At 42.7% G+C, this 20,291-nt stretch overlaps 1 protein-coding gene across 1 annotated transcript in view; it reads right to left on the bottom strand.

Moving 5' to 3' along the window:
* TDRD7 (tudor domain containing 7) overlaps positions 1 to 18,585 on the bottom strand; it is a 38,522-nt gene extending 19,937 nt beyond the window's left edge. The window contains exons 1-9 of the mRNA XM_039910895.1: positions 18,382 to 18,585; positions 15,544 to 15,688; positions 14,828 to 15,032; positions 10,374 to 10,447; positions 5,951 to 6,168; positions 5,394 to 5,504; positions 4,090 to 4,646; positions 2,384 to 2,567; positions 810 to 921 (exon numbers count right to left, since the gene is read on the bottom strand). Coding sequence (XP_039766829.1) covers positions 810 to 921; positions 2,384 to 2,567; positions 4,090 to 4,646; positions 5,394 to 5,504; positions 5,951 to 6,168; positions 10,374 to 10,447; positions 14,828 to 15,032; positions 15,544 to 15,688; positions 18,382 to 18,585 — 1,810 coding nt within the window. The remainder of the gene's footprint in view (positions 1 to 809; positions 922 to 2,383; positions 2,568 to 4,089; positions 4,647 to 5,393; positions 5,505 to 5,950; positions 6,169 to 10,373; positions 10,448 to 14,827; positions 15,033 to 15,543; positions 15,689 to 18,381) is intronic.
* Between the last annotated feature and the right edge of the window lie 1,706 nt (positions 18,586 to 20,291).

The following is a 20,291-nucleotide window of genomic DNA, read 5'->3' on the forward strand; positions in this document are numbered from 1 at the left end:
TCAAGGAACAGATTCTGTTCATTGATTCATTCATTTATTGAGTATTTATTGAGCGCTTACTATGTGCAGAGCACTGTACTAAGCGCTTGGAATGTATAGATCGGCAACAGATACAGTCCCTGCCCATTGACGGGCTTACAGTCTAATTTGGGGAGACAGACAGACAAAAACAATAGCAATAAATAGAATCAAGGGGATGTACATCTCATTAACAAAATAAATAGGGTAATAAAAAATATATACAATTGAGCGGACAAGAACAATGCTGAGGGGAGGGGGAGAGGGGGAGGAGCAGAGGGAAAGGGGGGAAAAGGGGGCTTAGCTGAGGGGAGGTGAAGAGGGGGGTAGAGGGGCAGCAGAGGGAGCAGAGGGAAAAGGGGAGGCTCAGTCTGAAAAGGCCTCTTGGAGGAGGTGAGCTCTAAGTAGGGCTTTGAAGGGGGGAAGAGAATTAGTTGTGAGTCAGGTATGCAGCCATCTAATTTGAGAAAGACGGAGACTTTAATGCATCATGTTGCCTAAAGAGGTAGCTAATATACAAAGATACCAGATTCTGGACACATTCTGGAGCAAGCCTGTATGTGTTTTGGATAGGATGCTACTTGGGATTATAGAACGTTCTTTTGGCAACACACATCAGCCTTGGGTACAAGGCCATGTGCTCTCAGAATTAAGTGGGGCATGTTTGTAGCTTCAGACATGGCATATGGGTACTACAAGGCAATCTCCCCTTCAGGAACACAATCCCTGAGCAACAGAACTGACTTTATTTTGAAAATTTTTCAAATATAGCCTTGGAAGATTTCTCTTACCTGCTAGTTTACATCTTGCAGCTTGGAATGCAAGTGAGTAGAACTTTGGGTGCAATATGTATATTTGGCACTTATCTATAGTGTCAGCGAAACCAAAGTCAACATAGTATATCTAATGATGAGAAGAAAATAGAAGACTGAGATTCTAATACTGCCCCCCAATCCTCTTTTTAAAAAGTTTTTCAGCCATATTTTATACTTTGTACTGTATTCAATGATTGTGTTTGTCATCCACAACCAACTGGCAAATACAATTTAAGTTACCACCCATTACAAACACATATTCCTTGGTTATAGTATGTAGCAATATGTCTTGCAACCTACCTTGATTTTAACAAGATTTCTGATATTGTCCCATTCTCTGCAATAATCTGGGAGAATCTAGCCTAGTTCAGTCAATCATGATGTGGCTGTTCAATGGGTCAAGAGAACTATAAATTTAAATATGTACAGTTCAGTGTCAATCTGGTATGACATAAGAAATGATGACCCACAGAAAGACTCAATTCCAGAAAATAGGGAAGCTATCATCTCCATTTTCAATAATTTCTGAACACAAGAGGAATTTTGATTTAGTTTCCAAAATTGTGTTTGCAGAAAGTAGTACAGAGTGCAGTGAGTTAAAGGGGTGAAACAGTCAAAAACAACATAAAAATAAAGAGGTCTCTCTAGGCCTAAATCACTCTTCTATCTCTGTCTCTAGCCTCTTTGGGGCCTGGTGGAGGGAGGAATGAAGTTATAAACATTATGCAGAATAAAATTCAAATTGTACATAATCTTGATCTGTTAGCAAAGTGGTCAAAAACAGATGGAAATTCGTCAGAGAAAAGTAGATGATGAAATAAAAAGGAAAATATACTGAGCCTAAATATTAATAGAAATGGATCTTAGGAGTCATAGGAATCATAAATAGAACATTAATAAAGCCACGCAAAAAGGTAAGCACATAAGCACATTTGGAAAAATGCTGAAAATACATCAGCCTCAATAGCATAGGTATTAAAAGATAAGAGCAAAGATAAATATGGAAGAAAAAAATCCAGTTTAAGCACTACTGTTTGGCTGACCAACACTTGTCATTTCTCCAAGCCTCAGTTTGTAAGTAAGGTGGCTGATACTCATATTGATCAATTATTCCTCAATTGATTTCCCAGCACCCCATGGTGTAAAAACCCATCGGCCAATCAGCCCTTATAAATTAATTTATACCCATCCTTGGCACTCTGGTATGTCTATTCAATTGTACATTTAATTAATTTGACTACTTCTGGAAATATTTTTCCATTTCTCTCTCATAGTAGAGTGTAAACTCCTTGTGAGTAGGAAGCATATACCACTCCTCTAAGCTGTACTTCCCAAGAGTCTATTACCATGCACTGCATCAAGGGTGCACTCAATAAATACTTTTGCTTCTACTACATCCCCAGATGGGGGGAGGAGAGAGAAGGAGAGAGAGAGAGATTACTGCATATAGAAATGACATTCAGTACTAAACAAAATTCACAGTTGAGATAGCATATCTGGAGCAACATTACATTGCAAGTGCTATAAAAGAATGAAAACATGATACTTGCCTTTACTCTGAAATTGTGGATTGAAGTTATCTGGGCACGTAAATATTTATCATGTTTGGTATTTACGGCAACCAGCTGTCCATTTTGGAGATGTGGCATTGACTTTATTTTATTTTTACCATAGAATTCCTGCATTTCATTTTCCATTAGCTCTTGAGAGGCTGAATAGTTTTTGCCTATATACCTGAATTAGAGGGAGATTAATAAAAGTGAGCTAGTCTGAAGGGGGTGACAAAAGAAAAAAAGACAATGCATTAATTCTCCCATCCACACCTCTCCAGATCTGGCTTCACCCCTTTGGCAATAGAACCAGTACAGAAGAGACTCAATTCATCACAGGTTTTCTGTAGCCAACAGTTTTATGAAGTGAACATTGTTTTAAAACAGGGAAGGAGAGAAGAGGGAGTTGCGGGGGGTGACAATGAAGCAGCACAAGATTGATGTGAACCATGAGAGCAGAGCTGCTAGCATGTTAAAGAGAAGAGCACTTAAGAGGAGAGGGGATTTATCCTCCCGTTGGGCTGTTTCTCCAACTGCTCGGGCATTAGCAGCAGAAGGCAGCAGGTTTGAGCTTCTAATTGGTGTAAGGTGGCCGTTAGAGACTGGCCTGGCAGGTCTGCTCATATGCCACAGTGACATTCCAGAACCCAAAACGCACCTCACCTTGATACACCCACTAGGCTAGCTGGGAAGAAGGGAGGAAAAGGATGGTCCCTGCTAAGATGCATACAAAGCTTTTTTCCACTGGGATCTGGGTTTAGTACAGTGCTCTGCACATAGTAAGCACTCAGTAAATACCATTGATTGATCTGGGGACCAGGGGAGAGATGAGTCTTTGTGGCAAGACTCGGGAGGAAGAAGAGAGGAACTCCATGGTTTTTAGGGCACCAAGGCCTGCCAGCACAGAGCCAAGAAAAGAAATGGACACCTTAATGAAGAAAGGGGTCCAAGAAAAACCTTTAAGAGCTGCTCTAACCTCAAAGTGCACTTCTCCCTGCCTCCCAGTGGACCCCATCCATATGCTCCTACAGCAATCAATCTGGCACTGCCTCATCAATGATGACCATACAGATGTGAGGATGGTTTTAGCCTAGGCCTTTATCTAAGCATGTTAACGATTTTAACCATTGTAGCAGGACGTTGATTAGAGCATGTGCCTATATGAAAGAATCATAACTAGCTATTTTCATTTCTGGGAGTGAGGCATTAAGAAGGGCACAGGCCTGGGAGTCAGATGACTTGGGTTCCAGCCCTGACTCTGCCAGTTACCTGCTGTGTGACTTTGGGCACGTCATTTCACTTCCATGTGCCTCAGTTACCTCATCTGTAAAATGGGGATTAGGATTGTGAGCTCTATGTGGGACAGAAACTGAGTCTGCCCTGATTACCCTGTGTATACCCCAGCACTCAGAACAGTGCCTGGCACATAGTAAGTGCTTAACAAATACTATAAAAAAAATTGAGCGGTCATAGAGAGCTCAGACATCCCAAATATATAAAAGCAATTTTATACATGAATATTTGAAAACTTGCCTAAATTCACAGCCAATAATTTTACTCTTAGGTAACACTTGCAGTTTTGCCTGAACTTCCTATTATTCTGCAAAGAATGGAGCAAATTATGGCATTCATGCAACAGGGGTAAAACTGGCTCTGAAGGAATAGCAAGTAAATTAATAAATACACTTGATTGATGTAAAACTTGCCTAATAAGAACTTCATTTGTGTTGTTCAATTTAACTACCAGTACTGGTGAGCAAGAGTCTGTTGGGATCACAAGAGGAGGAACAGGTATATTTTTGGAGACCATGTGACCCATCCTTCCTTGTTGTGTCCTCTTCACAACCATAGTGTTGCTGCTGTTTTCAAGTGTTAGGGAGGCACTCTGAGTGTCCTGAGAGGTTTTTATTGCTTTATAATGAAGAACGGCCTTCTGGGGGTTGCCAGTAGTGCAGTCTACAATGCATATGTCAGTCAGGGAGTTGAGACTTTGCAAGGCATGTTCAGGAAATTTCACTTTGTATGCCTCCTCATACATTTCTGGGAGAGAAGAAGCCCAAACACCATTTGAATATTTCGCTAGCAGCTGTGCAACTTTCTCTTTGAAATCATCTTCCAAGGCTGATGGATGGTCATTCGGTTTTGGAGATGATGTCTGAGGGTGAACTGGTCTTTCAGGATCTCTGCCACCTTTCCATTGTGGTATTTTCTCAGCAGGATGAATGAATATATTGTTTTGACCACCATATTTTCGGTTTTCCACCTTAAAAATTAAACATTTTTAAATGACTGCAGACATTCCAATTGTTATTAACAACCTCCATGAATCCCCATTTGTTTTAACTGAAAAAAAAGTTAAACTTGTACAAAACATAATTCAATCAGAACTATAACTTCTGAAACATTGGCATCCACATTTCACATTCTCAAATGCGAAAGACAGGGACAAACACTCAGTTACATAGAGCATATGAAATTGCCTTCTAAGGGACAGCATTACTGATTTCACCTCCAATGAGACATTAATCAGTTCCTGGAAATTCTGCCTATTCTTAGCCTGCTGCACTTAAAGAAATCTGAAAACATGGACTAGGCAATACGGAATCATGCAGCTCATCTAGTTACACTAACTCTGAAATTTACTTTATCGAGTCCCCTGCAGCGACTTCTCTCTCTCTCTCTCATGGTGGGTGTTCTTTTTTCTGTTTTATTCTTGAAATGATTTTGTGGCCAACCCCCTCCAGCACTAGTGGAGTTGAAAATAAAAAGGGGCAGATGGCTGTTGCAAGTGGGAAAACAAAAGGCCAAAACAAAGACATGGGGTTGGGGAAAGGGGAAGTGAGGGCAGGGGCAGGAAAGTGGCATTTGGAACTGGGGGGAGGGACAGTACTTACCAACAAGAAGCACGTCATGAGCAACTTGCTTTGCCCAAAAGCTCTGGGGAAGTTGCTGTTCTGCTGTGTAACTACAGAAGGTTTGGGGAGTTGATAGTCCAATGCCCAAACCTCACCAGGAGCTCAGACCAAATGTGGAAATTAGATGGAGGTACAAAACCCATTGCTTTGACTGGAGTAACATGTATGCACACAACTGTTTCTTTTGACACTCTGTCAAGCTCGCTCTAACCAGATAAATTCATATTATCAGAACAACCACTATTTTCATTGCAGCAAACTCCCCAAACATGTCATAAAAACATGTCAGAAGAATATGTCAGAATGAATAACCAGCATGCATTCTGGTTATAGGAATAGAATCAGTAATTGGAAAAAAAAATGTTTTAGGGTAATCTACAAACCATTCTTACATTCTTGAGATTCAAAAAAGTTAAATTTGGGTCACACTGATTTTCGATGAATAAAAAACCTGTATAATGCAAATAAAACCAGTATTTTAATATATACACATTTCAAATTCTTTAGTGATAAACAATTTAAAGCTTGAAGGTAATTATAATGGAATTTTACAGGCCAAACTTTTGAGAGTGTTTGTTAGTACTTGGCAATACAACACAGAAAAATCAAAAGTTGATATTAAATACTTGGATGGGAAAAATGTAAAGCCTACCTTGCAAATATGATGCCAATGTAACATGTGTTGAAGCACGTCTTTATTCAATTCCTCTTTATAATACTCTTTGTAGAGTTGTGGAATCCCTGTTAACAAAATTCCATTACTGTGCATGCTCAGCAGTTCTTTAATGCGGTACTGAACCTCATCTATTTTGTACATCGAAGAGCCAGGAGGCAGGAGAGTGCCTTCAAACACATTTTCTCTGATTGTACCTTTGAAGCAAAGGAAATGATAGTTGAGAAAAGTCCTGTACATCTAGAAGAACAATAAAGGAAAAATACCTTACCATTTAACACAACCTGCCTGCAATCTCTACAATCAATCATAGATATTGAGGCCTTACTGTGTACCAAGTATTAAGCACTAGGGAGAGTACAATGTAACAATACAAAAGATACATTCCCTGCCCACAGTGACCTTACAGTCTAGAGGGGGATGATGATGATGGTGTTATTTGTTGCATGCATACTATGTGTCAAGCATTGTTCTAAGACCTGGGGTAGATATAAGCTAATCAGGTTGGACACAGTGGACACAGTCCCTTTCCCACATGGGACTCACAGACTTAATCCCCATTTTACAGATGAGGTAACTATGGCACAGAGAAGCTAAGTGACTTGCCCAAGGTCACACAGAAAAGTGATGGAGCTAGGATTGGAACCCAGGTCCTTCTGACTCCAAGGCCCATGCTCTCTCTATCCACTAGGCCATGTTGTTTCCCCAGACATTAATATAAATAAATTACAGCTAGGTACATAAGTACATAGGGTTGGGGGGGGGGGCAGTGAATAAACGGAGCAAATCAGGGTGATGCAGAAGGGAATGGGAGAAAAGGAAATGAGGGCTTAAGCCTCTTGGAAGAGATATGCCTTGAATAAGGTTTTGAAAGAGGGTAAAGTGACTGTCTCTTGGACTTGAAGAGAGATGATGTTCCAAGCTATAGGCAGGATGTGGGCAAGACGTCGGTGGCGAGACAGATGAGATCGAGGTACAATGAGTCATTAGAGGAGCAGTGTGCATGCTGGGTTGTAGTAGGAGAGTAGCAAAGTGAGGTAGGAGGGGGTAAGGTGATTGAGTAATTTAATGTCAATGGTGAGGTGCTTCTTTTTGATGCCAAAGTAGATGGACAACTACTGGAGGTTCTTGAGGATTGGGGAAACATAGCCTGAATGTTTTTGTAGAAAAAAGATCCGGGCAGCAGAGTGAAGTATGGACTCGAGTGGAGAGAGAGAGAAGGCAGGGAGATCAGCAAGGAGGCTGATTCAGTAATCAAGGTGGGACAGGATAAATGGTAGCAGTTGTGGTGGACAGGAAAGGGATGTTCTTAGTATTGTTGTGGAGGTTCAGGTGGCAGAATTTAGTGATAAATTGAATATGTGGGTTGAATGAGAGAGAGAAGTCAAGGATAAAGCCAAGCCTACTACGGGCTTGTGAAACTGGAAGGACGGTGGTGCTGCATATAGTAATGGAAAAGTTATGGGGAGGACATGGTTTGGATGGGAAAGTAAGAAGTTCTGTTTTGGACTAGTTAAGTTTGAGATGACAGCAGTCCATGCAAGTAGTGATATCTAGAAGGCAGGAGGAAACGAGAGCCTGCAGAGAGAGAGAGAGATCAGGGTTGGAGATGTAGACTTGGTAGAGGTGGTAGTTGAAGCCATGGGAGCAAATGAGTTCCCTGAGAGTGGGTGTAGGTGGAGAATAGAAGGGGACCCAGAACTGAACCTTGAGGGACCCCCACAGTTAGGGAGTGGAAGGCAGAGGAGGAGCCTACAAAAGAGACTGAGTGGCCAGAGAGATAGGAGAACCAGGAGAGAACAGTGTCAGTGAAGCTGAGGTATTATAATGTTTCCAGGAGATGGGGGTGGTCAACAGTGTTGAAGGCATCTGAGAGATTGAGGAGGATTAAAAATTGAGTAAAGGTCATTGAATTGGGCAAGAAGGAGATCATTTGTGACGGCTTCTGTGGAGTGAAGGGAACAGAAGCTAGGCTGCAGGGTGTTAAGCCAGATTGGAGGAGAAGAACTTGAGGCAGCGGGTGCAGACAACTTGCTCAAGGAGTTTGGGTAATAATTGGAGGGAGCTGGGGGGTTGAGGTTTTTAGGATAGGGAAGATATGAGCATGTCTGAAAGCTGTGTTGATAATATTGCTGATAATGAAAGCAGCAGACATTAAGCACTAACTCTGTACTACGTGTTGGGGTAGTTACAAGAATCAGACATGGAGGCTCACAATCTAAGTAACCTAATTCATACTTCCTAAAACAAAAGTGGAACCTAGAAGTTGAAAATCTATGAATGAATAAGTATGCAGCAGGCACAAAATGTTTGGTAGCATGGGGGATAGGCAAGCATCTTCAACATGCCCACAAGACTGTTGCCAGCAGAGTTGCCTTTCGGGTCAGAGAGGACACTGCTGCTGCTGAGATGGCATCCATAAGTGTGAAGGACTTTGAGTTGCTCCCTTGCACACTTCATTAATGAAAATGCCAGAGTGCCCCATTTCAAAATGGTCCCTAGCACAAGCAAGCAGGCATCGCTTAATATATTTGAATATTTAGCTTTGCATGGACTAGTGAGAAAATGACCTCTTAGAATATCTGAAGCAAACAATTTAAAGTCTTTTCATCAGTAAATAAGAATATAGCCCTAATATCCCAGAGAGATACGCCACGACAGAGATGAAAGCTGATTCACTAATATCGTAATTACTATATTATTATTCGTGAGGCACCTGTGTGTCAATCATATTTATTTAGTGATTACTGTGTGCAGAGTACTGTTCTACATGCTTGGGAGAGTACAATATAACAATATAACAGATAGAACAATGTACTAGGCAGTTGATTGAGAATGTACCTCTTCTACTACACTTTCCCAAGTGCCCTCTCACTTCCTCTCCCAAGTGTCCAGTACATTCAATACGTAGTCGGTGCTCAGTGAATGAACTCATCTTCCCTGCTTTGTTGTTACCATCCCAATCACCCTCCTTATTCAGCTTCCTCCTCCTGCACCACTGCTTATTTTTCCCTAACTGGGCCACAGGGTCAGGTCCCAGTGGCAGAGAGTTTGGGGGAGGAGGAGCCGACAGCATTTCCAGGCCTTTCTGGCTCTGAGGGAGTGGGGAGGCAGGGAGTGGGAGCAGAGACAGGCTAGCTACAACTACCCAACAGGCTATGGAGACAAAGCTAATGGTGTCCCTCCTTTGGTGCCAAGCCCATAAGGGCAATCACCCTTTCTGTCCCCCAAAAGTAGCACCTTGAGCCTCAAAAAGAAAGCTTACTAGCCAACTTTTACTAGTCCTAAGGCAGAAGAGTGAATTAGTCATTTCTATTCTATAAGGCAACCAATTAGTAAAAAAGTCAGGTAAACTGTACCTCCTGCTGCACAAATCCCCATAGCAGGATCAATTTCAGAACAGTTTACGAACCACATAGTACTATTTACCTGGCTGTTTCACTATCTACTGAGGACAACCCCAGACAGTTGGTTCAATTCCAGAACAGCTTAAATGACAAAGGACAGGTGAAAAGTTGCTAGCTGCTAAGCAGTCTATTTCACCTTGCCCTGAAGGCTTAAGTCTGCTTGGGGAAAGGTCTTGTTCAATCTCAGAACTGATAAACAAAGATGATAACCAGGGAAAGTATACAAATCAATACATAGGTAACTGCTATGGGTGTCTGTGAGTACCTGACTGCTGAGGTGGTAGCACTTATGTACATACCCATAATTTATATATCTTAATTTCTTTCTCCCCTTCTAAACTGTAAGCTCCTTGTGAGCAGGGTATGTGTTTAACAACTCTGTTACATTGTACTATCCCAAGTGCTTAGTATAGTGGTCTGCACACAGTAAGAACTCAATAAACATTATTCATTCAGGTGGTGGTTAGTAGAATATGACCTGGAGAGAAGAAAATCAATCAGGGAAAACCTTCCAGAAGAGGTGGAATTTCAGGAGCACTTTGAAGATGGGGAGAGCTATGATCTGACAGATTTGAAAGAGAGAGGGAAGTCAGTGGTCTCCACTAAGTCTCCAACAATCCAAAATGAGAATCATTTAGAGGGCTCAGGTGTATCTGAATGTAATTACTTCCTGCTATGCAGACGGAGTACCCTATTCTCAACCCATTTAGAAGGTTTACTTCTTTAATCTTATCAATTGCAAACCATAACTGGCTCGCAGCTCCTACATCAGTTCTATTCAGGAAGATAAGAGAACCAGACAGTCAGGAAAAGAGTAAAGAAGAGTGATCAAAAAACATTAGCAGTCCTTCCTAGGTGATGAGCTATTCTCAGGCTAGCATTTGGAGAAGGAGGAGGTGGAGGTGGTTCAGAACTTTGGGGAAGAAAACCAATGTTTGTAGTCCGCATCTGCTGACAGAATAACAAATTTCTATGCAGAATATTGTGAAACATACCTTGTGAATCCTGAGAAAATCTTTTGGGCAGGTATCCTTGTGCTGCTTGAGGAAAGGCCTTGTTTGGCCCAGACCTAAAAGGAAAAAGCCTAATTAAGCAACTTAAACACTGAAAAACACAGAACTTTATAAAGAGAGTCTAAACTGCAAAACAATATTTTACTTACTAGACTTGAAATTGCACCTATCTAAAGTATCGATATGATATCAGGTATAGTGTTCTCCACACAGTAAGTGCTTGATAAATATGACTGAATGAAAGAGGGGAATGGGAGAAGAGGAAGGGGCGGGGGGTGCCTAGTCTGGAAAGGCCTCTTGAAGGAGTTGTGTCTTCAATAAGGCTTTGAAGGGGGTTTGTCGGGGAGTAATTGTCTGTCGGATTTGAGGAGGGAGGGCGCTCCACGCCAGAGGTGGGATGCGGGCCAGGGGTCAATGGCATGACAGTTGAGACCAAGGCACCGTGAGAAGGTTAGAACTAGAGGAGTAAGGTGTACAAGATGGGTAGTAGGAGAGTAGTGAGGTGAAGTAGGAGGAGGCAAGGTGGTGGAGTACTTTAAAGCCAATGGTGAGGAGTTTGTTTGATGTGGAGGTGGATGGGCACCCACTGGAGTATTTTGAGGAGCAGGGTGACATGTCCTGATTGCTTTTGGAGAAAAATGATCCAGGCAGTACAATGAAGTATGGACTGGAGCGGGGAGAGAAACTGTCTCTACCTTACTTATCAGATCTCCTTCATACCCTTGTTCCCCTGCAAGCACTCTATGTTCCTCCCAATCCCACTTCTAGGATGCACCTGGAGGTGGGAAAAGAGATGTCTGAAACAAGGATCCTCAGGAATCCTGAGGAAAGGGTCATTAATTAGGAGTGGATCATTATCGCTCTCCCAAAGGCCTAGTTAAGGCTTCCATACCTACTGTCAGACTAGGTACCCAACTAATTAAAACTTACCCTGCCTGCTATGTTGCAGCCATTTCAATCTCACCCTCCACCTCACAATAGGCAGCAAAGCCCAGGAGCAGATATACTTCCAGACCTAGCCTCCGAGTCGCCATCAGTGTATTTGGACCCAGCACAGGGGCTGCTATTGTCCCATGCCCCCATCACCTCCTCAAAGAGCTGGAGCAGCAGGAGCAGCAGGTTGGCTTTCTTCCCTACCCACCCATTCGCATCCTGGAGTGGTCCTCCCTTCCCTTACAAGGGCCGTGCTGGGTTTGTTGCGGGAATAGATGAGGTTGCCGAATTGTACATTCCAAGCGCTTAGTACAGTGCTCTGCACATAGTAAGCGCTCATTAAATACTGTTGAATGAATGAATGCAGCCCAGGCTCCACCCCACCCATCCCTGCAGCTGCCACTGCACCATTACCATGGAGATTTGCCTATCAACCTCCGCACGAAACAAAAACTTCTCACTCTAGGCTTCAAGGCTCTCCATCACCTTGCTCCCTCCTACCTCTCTTCCCTTCTCTCTTTCTACTCCCCACCCCGCACGCTCCACTCCTCTGCCGCCCACCTCCTCACCGTTCCCCGTTCTCGCCTAACCCGCCATCGACCCCTGGGCCACGTCCTCCCGCTGTCCTGGAATGCCCGCCCTCCTCACTTCTGCCAAACTAATTCTCTTCCCCTCTTCAAAGCCCTACTTAGAGCTCACCTCCTCCAAGAGGCCTTCCCAGATTAGCTTCCCCTTTTCCCTCTGCTACCCTTCTACCCCCCCTTCACCTCCCCTCAGCTAAGCCCTCTTTTCCCCCCTTTCCCTCTGCTCCTCCCCTTCTCCCTTCCCCTCAGCACTGTGCTCGACCGCTCAATTGTATATATTTTTATTACCCTATTTATTTTGTTAATGAGATGTACATCAGCTTGATTCTATTTATTGCTATTGTTTTAATATGTTCATCCCCTTGATCCTATTTATTGCTATTGTTCTTGTCTGTCTGTCTCACCCGATTAGACTGTAAGCCCATCAAAGGGCAGGGACTGTCTCTATCTGTTGCCAATTTGTACATTCCAAGCGCTTAGTACAGTGCTCTGCGCATAGTAAGCGCTCCATAAATACTATTGAATGAATGAATGAATGAATGAATGAATGAATGAGATTTCTGCATCCAGAATTGACTCCAGAGCCTTTGCATTCCCCTCCCATGTCAGGGTGAAATCTGGAACAGCTGTGAACTTTGGTGGCAGAAGCTGGGATGGAGGGAACCGGGGCTTCCAAGTAATTCATACTGTTGTGTCTCCCAAGCCCATAGTACAGACACTGCATTCTCAGGTGCTTGATAAATAATAATAATAATGATGATGGTATTTGTTATGCACTATCTATGTGTCAAGCACTGTTATAAGTGCTGGGGTAGATACAAGTTAATCAGGTTGGACACAGTCCCTGTCCCACATGGGGCTCATGGTCTTAAACTCCATTTTACAGATGAGGTAACTGAGGCTTAGACAAGTGACCAAGTCAGGATTAGAACCCAGGTCCTTCTGACTCTACAGCCCATCTCTAAACACTAGGCCATGCTGCTTCCCTATTATTACTACAACTACTGCTACTAAAGGAATTTCTACCAATTTTTCACCATTATGAAAGAGCATGAATGAAATAATACTACCTCTTAAAAATTAGTCCCAAATCCTCTGAATAGGGACAGATTTTCTGTGGAATTCTCCCAGGAAAAAACAGCAAGAAGCAGAGATGAAAAGCTCCAAAACTCTTTTAAGATGAGCACTCACAGAGCTCTTTTAATCAATGTAGGAGTATGCACAATAAAAACCAAGCTTTATACCACTTCTTTTAAATGCTTTACCCTAAATAGGCCCTGAAATGTTTGCCTGGGTAATACAGTTCTTAATGGCAATTCATTTTAAGACAACTGTCAAGCAAATAAGAGCTTAAACACACATACACATTCTGGAGTAAACCAAAGTATACAGATTTAACCCAGGTTGCTGTCCCACAGGGATCACAACCTAATTTGGGTTAAAAAACAGACAGAACAATAACAAATAGACAGAACATTAATGAGTGGCAAAATAATTTCAACAATCCAAGATAAAAATGTAAAGCAAATTAGTTAAAACAATAAATTGACTTAGATTAGTGGATAGAGCATGGGACTAGGAGTCAGAAGGACCTGAAAGTCAATATGCCACTTTGTCTTCTGTGTGACCTGGGGCAAGTCATTTAACTTCTCTGGGCCTCAATTACCTTATCTGTAAAATGGGGATTAAGATTGTGAACCGCTGTAGGGCATGGATGGCAACCAACCTGATTAATTAGCACATATAATAATATTGGTATTTGTTAAGCGCTTACTATGTGCCGAGCACTGTTCTAAGCGCTGGACATATCTAACCCAGCGCTTAGTACAGGGCCTGGCACAGAGTGAGTACTTAACAAATACCATGAAAAAGTGAACTGGCCTACTACGATCCAACACGGAACAAATTCCACAATTATTAGTACAGGGCTCTGCACACAGTAAGTGCTCAGTAAATGACTGAATGAATTATTTTCAAATTAAACTCGATTACATTGTAAACTCCTAATAACAATGATAATTTGGTATTTGCCAAGCACTTACTTTTTGCCAAACATGGTACTAAGTGCTGGGGTAGATACAAGATCATCAGGTCCCACATGGGGCCCACAGTCTAAACAGGAGGGAGAACAGGTATTGAGTCCCCATTCAGCTGATGAGGGAACTGAAGTACAGAGAAGTTAAGTGTCTTGCCCAAGGTCACACAGCAGGTACATAGAGTCTGGATTGGAATCCAGGTTCTCTGACTCCCAGGCCAGGCACTTGCCACTAGGCCACTCTGATTCCAGAGGATACAACAGTACCCTATTTTACTCTCCCTAGTGCCCTGCACACAGCAGGCCTTCAATAAATACTAATGCCTGACTGCAAGGTAAAAAGGGATTTAAAAGTTACATAGCCTCATAGCCTTTTCATGAGAACTCCTGGAGGAGAGAGGTGCCTAAATGCTGGGCCTATGAACAAACTTGGAAAATATAGATGCTTGAGTAACTTTAATCCAAGGAACCATCAGATCAATTTCCAAATCTTACATAGTACAGCTATAAGCATTCACCACTCTATGTATAATTGCCCTGCAAATGCTTTAAAAACAGCAGTAGTCCACAGCTTTCAATCAGGACTCTTCTATTTGTCATGTCCAAGTCATCCCCTGGGATGCACGGGAATACGCTAATGGCCCTAGTGACTTGAACGACTATAAATAGAGTGTCTGACTTCCTCCCCGAAGAAACCAGCAATGGGAGAAAGTGGCAAGAATTTTGGAATAATTCACTTTTGCATATGAACCTGACACTCTTAATAAACAAAAGTCTAGTGAGCATTTTCTTACCTGGAGTGAATATTATTTGCCTCAATTAATACAAAGTTAGATTAGTTGAGCTAAATTCTTTATTTCACACCACACCCTGAAATCACTTACTTGTTGACCATGCTCTTCCTGTTGTGTTGAAACATGTACACATTACTTTGTACTGAATAACATTTTGCATCCTCATGTCCAAAAACAGGGGGTGCCATATATGGTGAAATTCCAAAACGGTTTTTCTCCTTCAACCCTGACTTTCTGTAGTATTTTTCAGCCTCACCATAAAATTCTGGTTTCCTCAATGATTTTTTTGGTTCTCCTGAAAAATCAGAAATACAAAAGAGGTTCTATTCCATAAATTCAGTTCATAGAAGTCTTTGGCATGGATTTATGTCCTTTAAACTTCCTCATCTTCTAAATCCTAAAGGCTTTATATTCATTAATACACTGCTCAGCACACAGTAAGTGGACAATATTTACCTTTGATTGATTTGAGTAACAAAATTACCATTTTCAGATGCAAACATTTTTTATGCACAATAGAATTCCTCATCTTTCCCCCAACAAGAGAACCTGCCATATTTTCTCAACCAGGAAAAACCCTAAACAAGTTGGGCCTATAGAACAACTTGCAGCTCCTCAAGTTCAGGAGGATCACAAAGCCTTCAGAAACCGACAATTTAACGTTTATAGCTCAATCTAAGGGATCTTCACACTACCCATCACCTTTATCCTGCATAGATTTCAACTGAGCATGAATGGTGGCAACAACTATATTTACATATGACAACAAAATTTACTGATCTTCTAAATTGAACAGGCTACCTTACCTCTTGGCATGAACAATGCAGCGGGCTCCTTTATTTTCTTTTGATATTTATCATTTTGACCAGTTTTCTTTTTTGAATCCCTTTGCCGTGCCACAAGTTGAGCAATATCTTCAGTTTCCTTGCAGGTCATAGCTATGCAAATGGTCTACTCATGAAAAGGAAGAAAATCCAAAAAATGACTCGAGCTTCCTCATGACGTTGTAATCGTCTTCCTCTAAGCCTCAATAAGTGTCACATTGTGCATCCTATGTACGTGTTATACCCTAAAAATCAGTTTCAAAACTCATAAACATTATTGGTGGGAAGGGAGGGTTAGGGCTTTGGACAGGTGTTGCTCTCCCTGGGATGCAAATCCAAGTGCTCCGACCCCCATGTACATACACATCTCTTGAACTTCAAGCTACCCTCAATTTCCAGGTGCCTTTTTTTTAAAAAGCATTCCATTGCAAACATGGGTAGCAATTTCCTTGGAGTGTGAGAAAGTGGGAGATGAGAGTGCTAGTGAGGAGAGGGTTGTAGAAACAGTCCTGCAGTGACCCCAGGAATACTAAGTCACAGCTCTGAGGTACAGATATCAAATGTATCTGATGCAGGCTTAACACAGACAATGACTGTAAAGGTTTGTTTTTTTCTTCTATTATGGCATTATTTCAATATTAACAACTTCAATATTAACTACTGGGGAGTTCATATAACGCACTGCTGCCCAGACCACCTTCCAGGTTGTTCAATATGTCTCTCCACTCAAGAGCCTCTAAACGTTACCAGTGCCCCTCCACATCGTACAGAAATTCCATACCTTTGGCTTCAAGGTCCTCCACCAGCTTTCACCTTCTTGCATGACAGCTCTCTTCACCCACTACTGCTCAACTCACAGACTCTGACACTCTCAAACTCACCTTCTGACTGACTGACGGTCTCTCAACTCTCCTGCCTCCAGCCCCTTCTTCAAGTCATTACCCCCACCTGGAATTCCCTCCTTTTCCCAAATACACCAGGCCAGAGCTATCCACATTTTTATAGACTTTTTCTAGTCCTACCTCCTCCAATAAGTTTTCTCTGATTAATGCCAACACCCCAAGTGGCGTCAACCCAACAGCCACTCATAATATATACATGGAGAGAGAGAGAGTTATTCAATCATATTTATTAAGTGCTTACTATGTGCAGAGCATTGTACTAAGCGCTTGGGAAATTCCCTGTCCACAACAGGCTCACAGTCGGGGGTGGGGGGTGGGGAAGGAGACAGATAGTAGAAATAAATGAAATTAGTGATATATACATAAGTGTGGTGGGGATGGGGTGGGGGGCACAGGGAATAAGTCAGGGCGACTCAGAGGGAGTGGGAGATGAGGAAAAGTGGGGCTTGGCCTGAGAAGGCCTCTTGGAGATGTGCCTTCAATAAGTCTTTGAAAGAGGGGGGAGAGTAAGTGTATGCCAGATTTGAGGAGGAAAGATGTTCCAGGCCAGAGGTGGGATGTGGGCCAGGGGTCAGCAGAGAGACTGGCAAGGTCGATGCACAGTGAGAAAGTTAGCACTAGAGGAGTGAAGTTTGCAAGCTGGGTAATTTATATACACATATACACACACAACTATGCACTCACTACTCACATTACCGCTGTACATATTGACATCCCTATCCTCACTTTTGCATGTTTATTCAATTGTACAGTCAGTTACTTAAAATGGAATTTAAGTACTTACTATATGTCCAGCCCTGTACTAAGTGCTGGAGTAGATACAAAATCATTGAACACAGTCCATGTCCCACATGGGGCTCTTAGTCTCAATCCCCTTTGTACAGATGAGGTGACTGAGGTTCAGAGAAGTTAAATGATTTACCCATCATCATACAGCAGACAAGTGGTGGAGCCAGGATTAGAACCCAGGTCCTGACTCCCAAGGCTGTGATCTTGCCACTACGCCATGCTGCTTCCCTTTTGACTCCTTTTTGTGAATATTTTTGTGTCCGTCTCTCCTGTCAGAATTTAACTTCCTTATAGACAGCAGGAAACATGTACCTTTCCAATTTACTTCAACAGTACATTGCAGTCGGGTGATGCTCAATAAACAGTACTGCTTCTACTACTTAGCATTCAATAGTCGCCTAATAAATATTAATTATTCAGCTCTCTCCTACTGAGATGTGACCTACTATCTGTTATATACTGGTTCTTCTTCCTGCTCCCACCATTTGTAAATCATTTAAATCTATCTCCTCCATTTAACTGAAGGCTCTACAGGGCATGAAACTATATCGACTTCTGGTTTACACACCTTTGTGTCCAACAGAGTGATCCACACAGTAGGCACTCAAGAAATACTGATAATGATGATGGCTGGGGATATGTCCCAGGGGGCCAATTTTGTCTAGCCCTATGACTTCCTCCCTGAGCATACTGGAACCTCTTTAGGCATCACTGAACTTCCCTGTGCCTCTGTAAAAAGGATGGGGACTAAATATTTTTCCCCCTCCAATTTAGATAAGGGCTTAGGACTGTGTTCAACCTGATTATTTTGTAGCTGTCCCAAGGCTTAGTATGGTGCTTGGCACATAGTGAGTGCTTAACAAACACCACCATTTCCATTATTATTGTTATTATGTGTTTCTCCAAACCAGCCTCCCTGCCTGACAGTAATGTGAGTTAAAAGTTCCTTCAGGATTAGAAAAGCTCCAGAACAGGCCCTTGCTTTGGTATTGGAGAGGGGGGAGGAAACCCATGAAGTGGAAGGGAAAGCTTATTTTAAGGCCAATGCAGTGCTTCTCCAGCCAGCTGATAACCTAGCAAATTTACTGAGTCAGCTGTGAAGACTATGAATGAACAACTATCCTCTTACCTCTCCAGAGCTAACAGTTAATTTGACGACAGATGGTATACTTTTCAGATATTCCTCCAACGTGGGATAGCCAAGCTGATTGAATGGGATCCACTCTCCGGTCAACGATTTATATTCACTTTGTAGCAGGGGCAAGGCTACTCCGTTCTTATTGGATTGTAGAACAGCTCGAAGCATTTTGGCAGTACGGTCTGCTTCTGACATCTTTACCTGTAATCAATAATTAAGTTTAAAATAGAAGTTGACAACCTCTTTTTTTTCCAAGGAAAGTTAAACAATCTTGATGTTGGTGTGCAAAGAGCCACACAGGTTATGGCCTTGTTAAATGCTGTTAGTAGGGAGGGGACACAGGGAGGAGTCCCCTGCAGTACTTGTCTGCCTGGGGATTTCCACCAGCAGCACCCACGCTGAGGTCTAGGGTAGATACAGGATACTCAGATGGAATGCAGCCCCTATTCCACCTGGGGCTCAAAATCTAAAAAGGAGAGAGACCAGGTAAGGTTCTCTTTCCACTAGGCCATGCTGTTTCTCTAATCATTTATCCCCACCCCCGATTATTATTTTTGTGGTAGGAGAGTCAAACATAAACCCTTAATTTAATGCTTGGAAGGTCATGGCAACATTGGCCACTAAATCAATTCACCTGTGCCCAAGAATAGAAAACATTAGCCTTGTGTATATATAACATCTTTACTGTTTTGTACTCTCCCAAGAGCTTAGTACAGTTCTCACAGTGCTCTGCATACAGTAAAGAGCTCAATAAATACTACTGATTGATTTTTTTCCCCTTTAAACTTGATGCTTTATGCAGGCTTGGACTAAAGTTTTGCCAGATCTGTGCGTTTATGAAAAGTAGTCTCCAGAGGAGAATTCTTCAAGAGAAGCGGGGTGGGCGTGGGTGGGCAACAGCTCGGGGAAGAATAATTGGAGAGTTAATTCAAACAGTAAATTAACACCGTTTCAAGATGGAGGATACTCCGCCTCCCGAAAGCCTCTAAGGCTGAGCCCAAAGCCCTTGCCAGCTTTCTTCAAGTAGCCGCCGCCTTCCACTCTCATCTCACTTCAGAACAAACCGCCAAAACTCAATGAGAATCAACCGAGAACCGCCAAAACGCAATGCGAACCACCTCAGTACGAGCCGCGAAAACGCAATGAAAATCACCGCAGATCAAGGCGCGAAAACGCAACGAAAATCACTTCAGACCAAGCCTCGGAATTGCAACGAGATTCACTTCGGTACTGCGAAAGTGCAACGAGAATCACCTCAGTTCAGACGAGGAAAATCGAAGGAGAATCACCTCAAAGGCGGGAAACCTCAAACGAAATTCACCAGAGAATGAACCGCGAAAACGTAACGAGATTCAGCTCAGAACAAACCGCGAACGTAATCACCTCAACCCAAGCGGGTAAAACACACAAAATTCGCCTCAGAACAAACCGCAAAAACGCAATACGAGTCACTTCAGCCCATGCGAAGAAATTTAAACGAAATTCACCTCAGAATAGACCGCGAGATCGCACCCTCAGCCGGAGCTGCGAAGACGCAACGAAAATCACCCAGACCAGGCCGCGAACATGCAGTGAGAATCACCTCAGTCCACGCGACGAAAACCCAACGAGATTCACCTCATAAGAAACCGCAATGAGAATCAACTCGGGCCAAGCCGAAAAAAACCCCCAAAAGACCCAAAAAAACCCCGATTCAACTCAGATCGAGCCGCAAAAACCGGAACGAAAATCACCTCAGATCAAGGCGCGAATATTCAAGGAGCCACCTCAGACAAACCCGAAAACCCACGACAGCCACCTCATCCCTTCACTGCAGTTCTTACCGCAGTGCCCGCCACTGGAAAGGAAAGATGGTTGGCCCTCTCAGCGTATCGGGCACTTGTTAGGCTGGCTAGGGGTGG

This window comes from Ornithorhynchus anatinus, chromosome X5, assembly GCF_004115215.2.
Source record: "Ornithorhynchus anatinus isolate Pmale09 chromosome X5, mOrnAna1.pri.v4, whole genome shotgun sequence".
Taxonomy (NCBI): Eukaryota; Metazoa; Chordata; class Mammalia; order Monotremata; family Ornithorhynchidae; genus Ornithorhynchus; species Ornithorhynchus anatinus.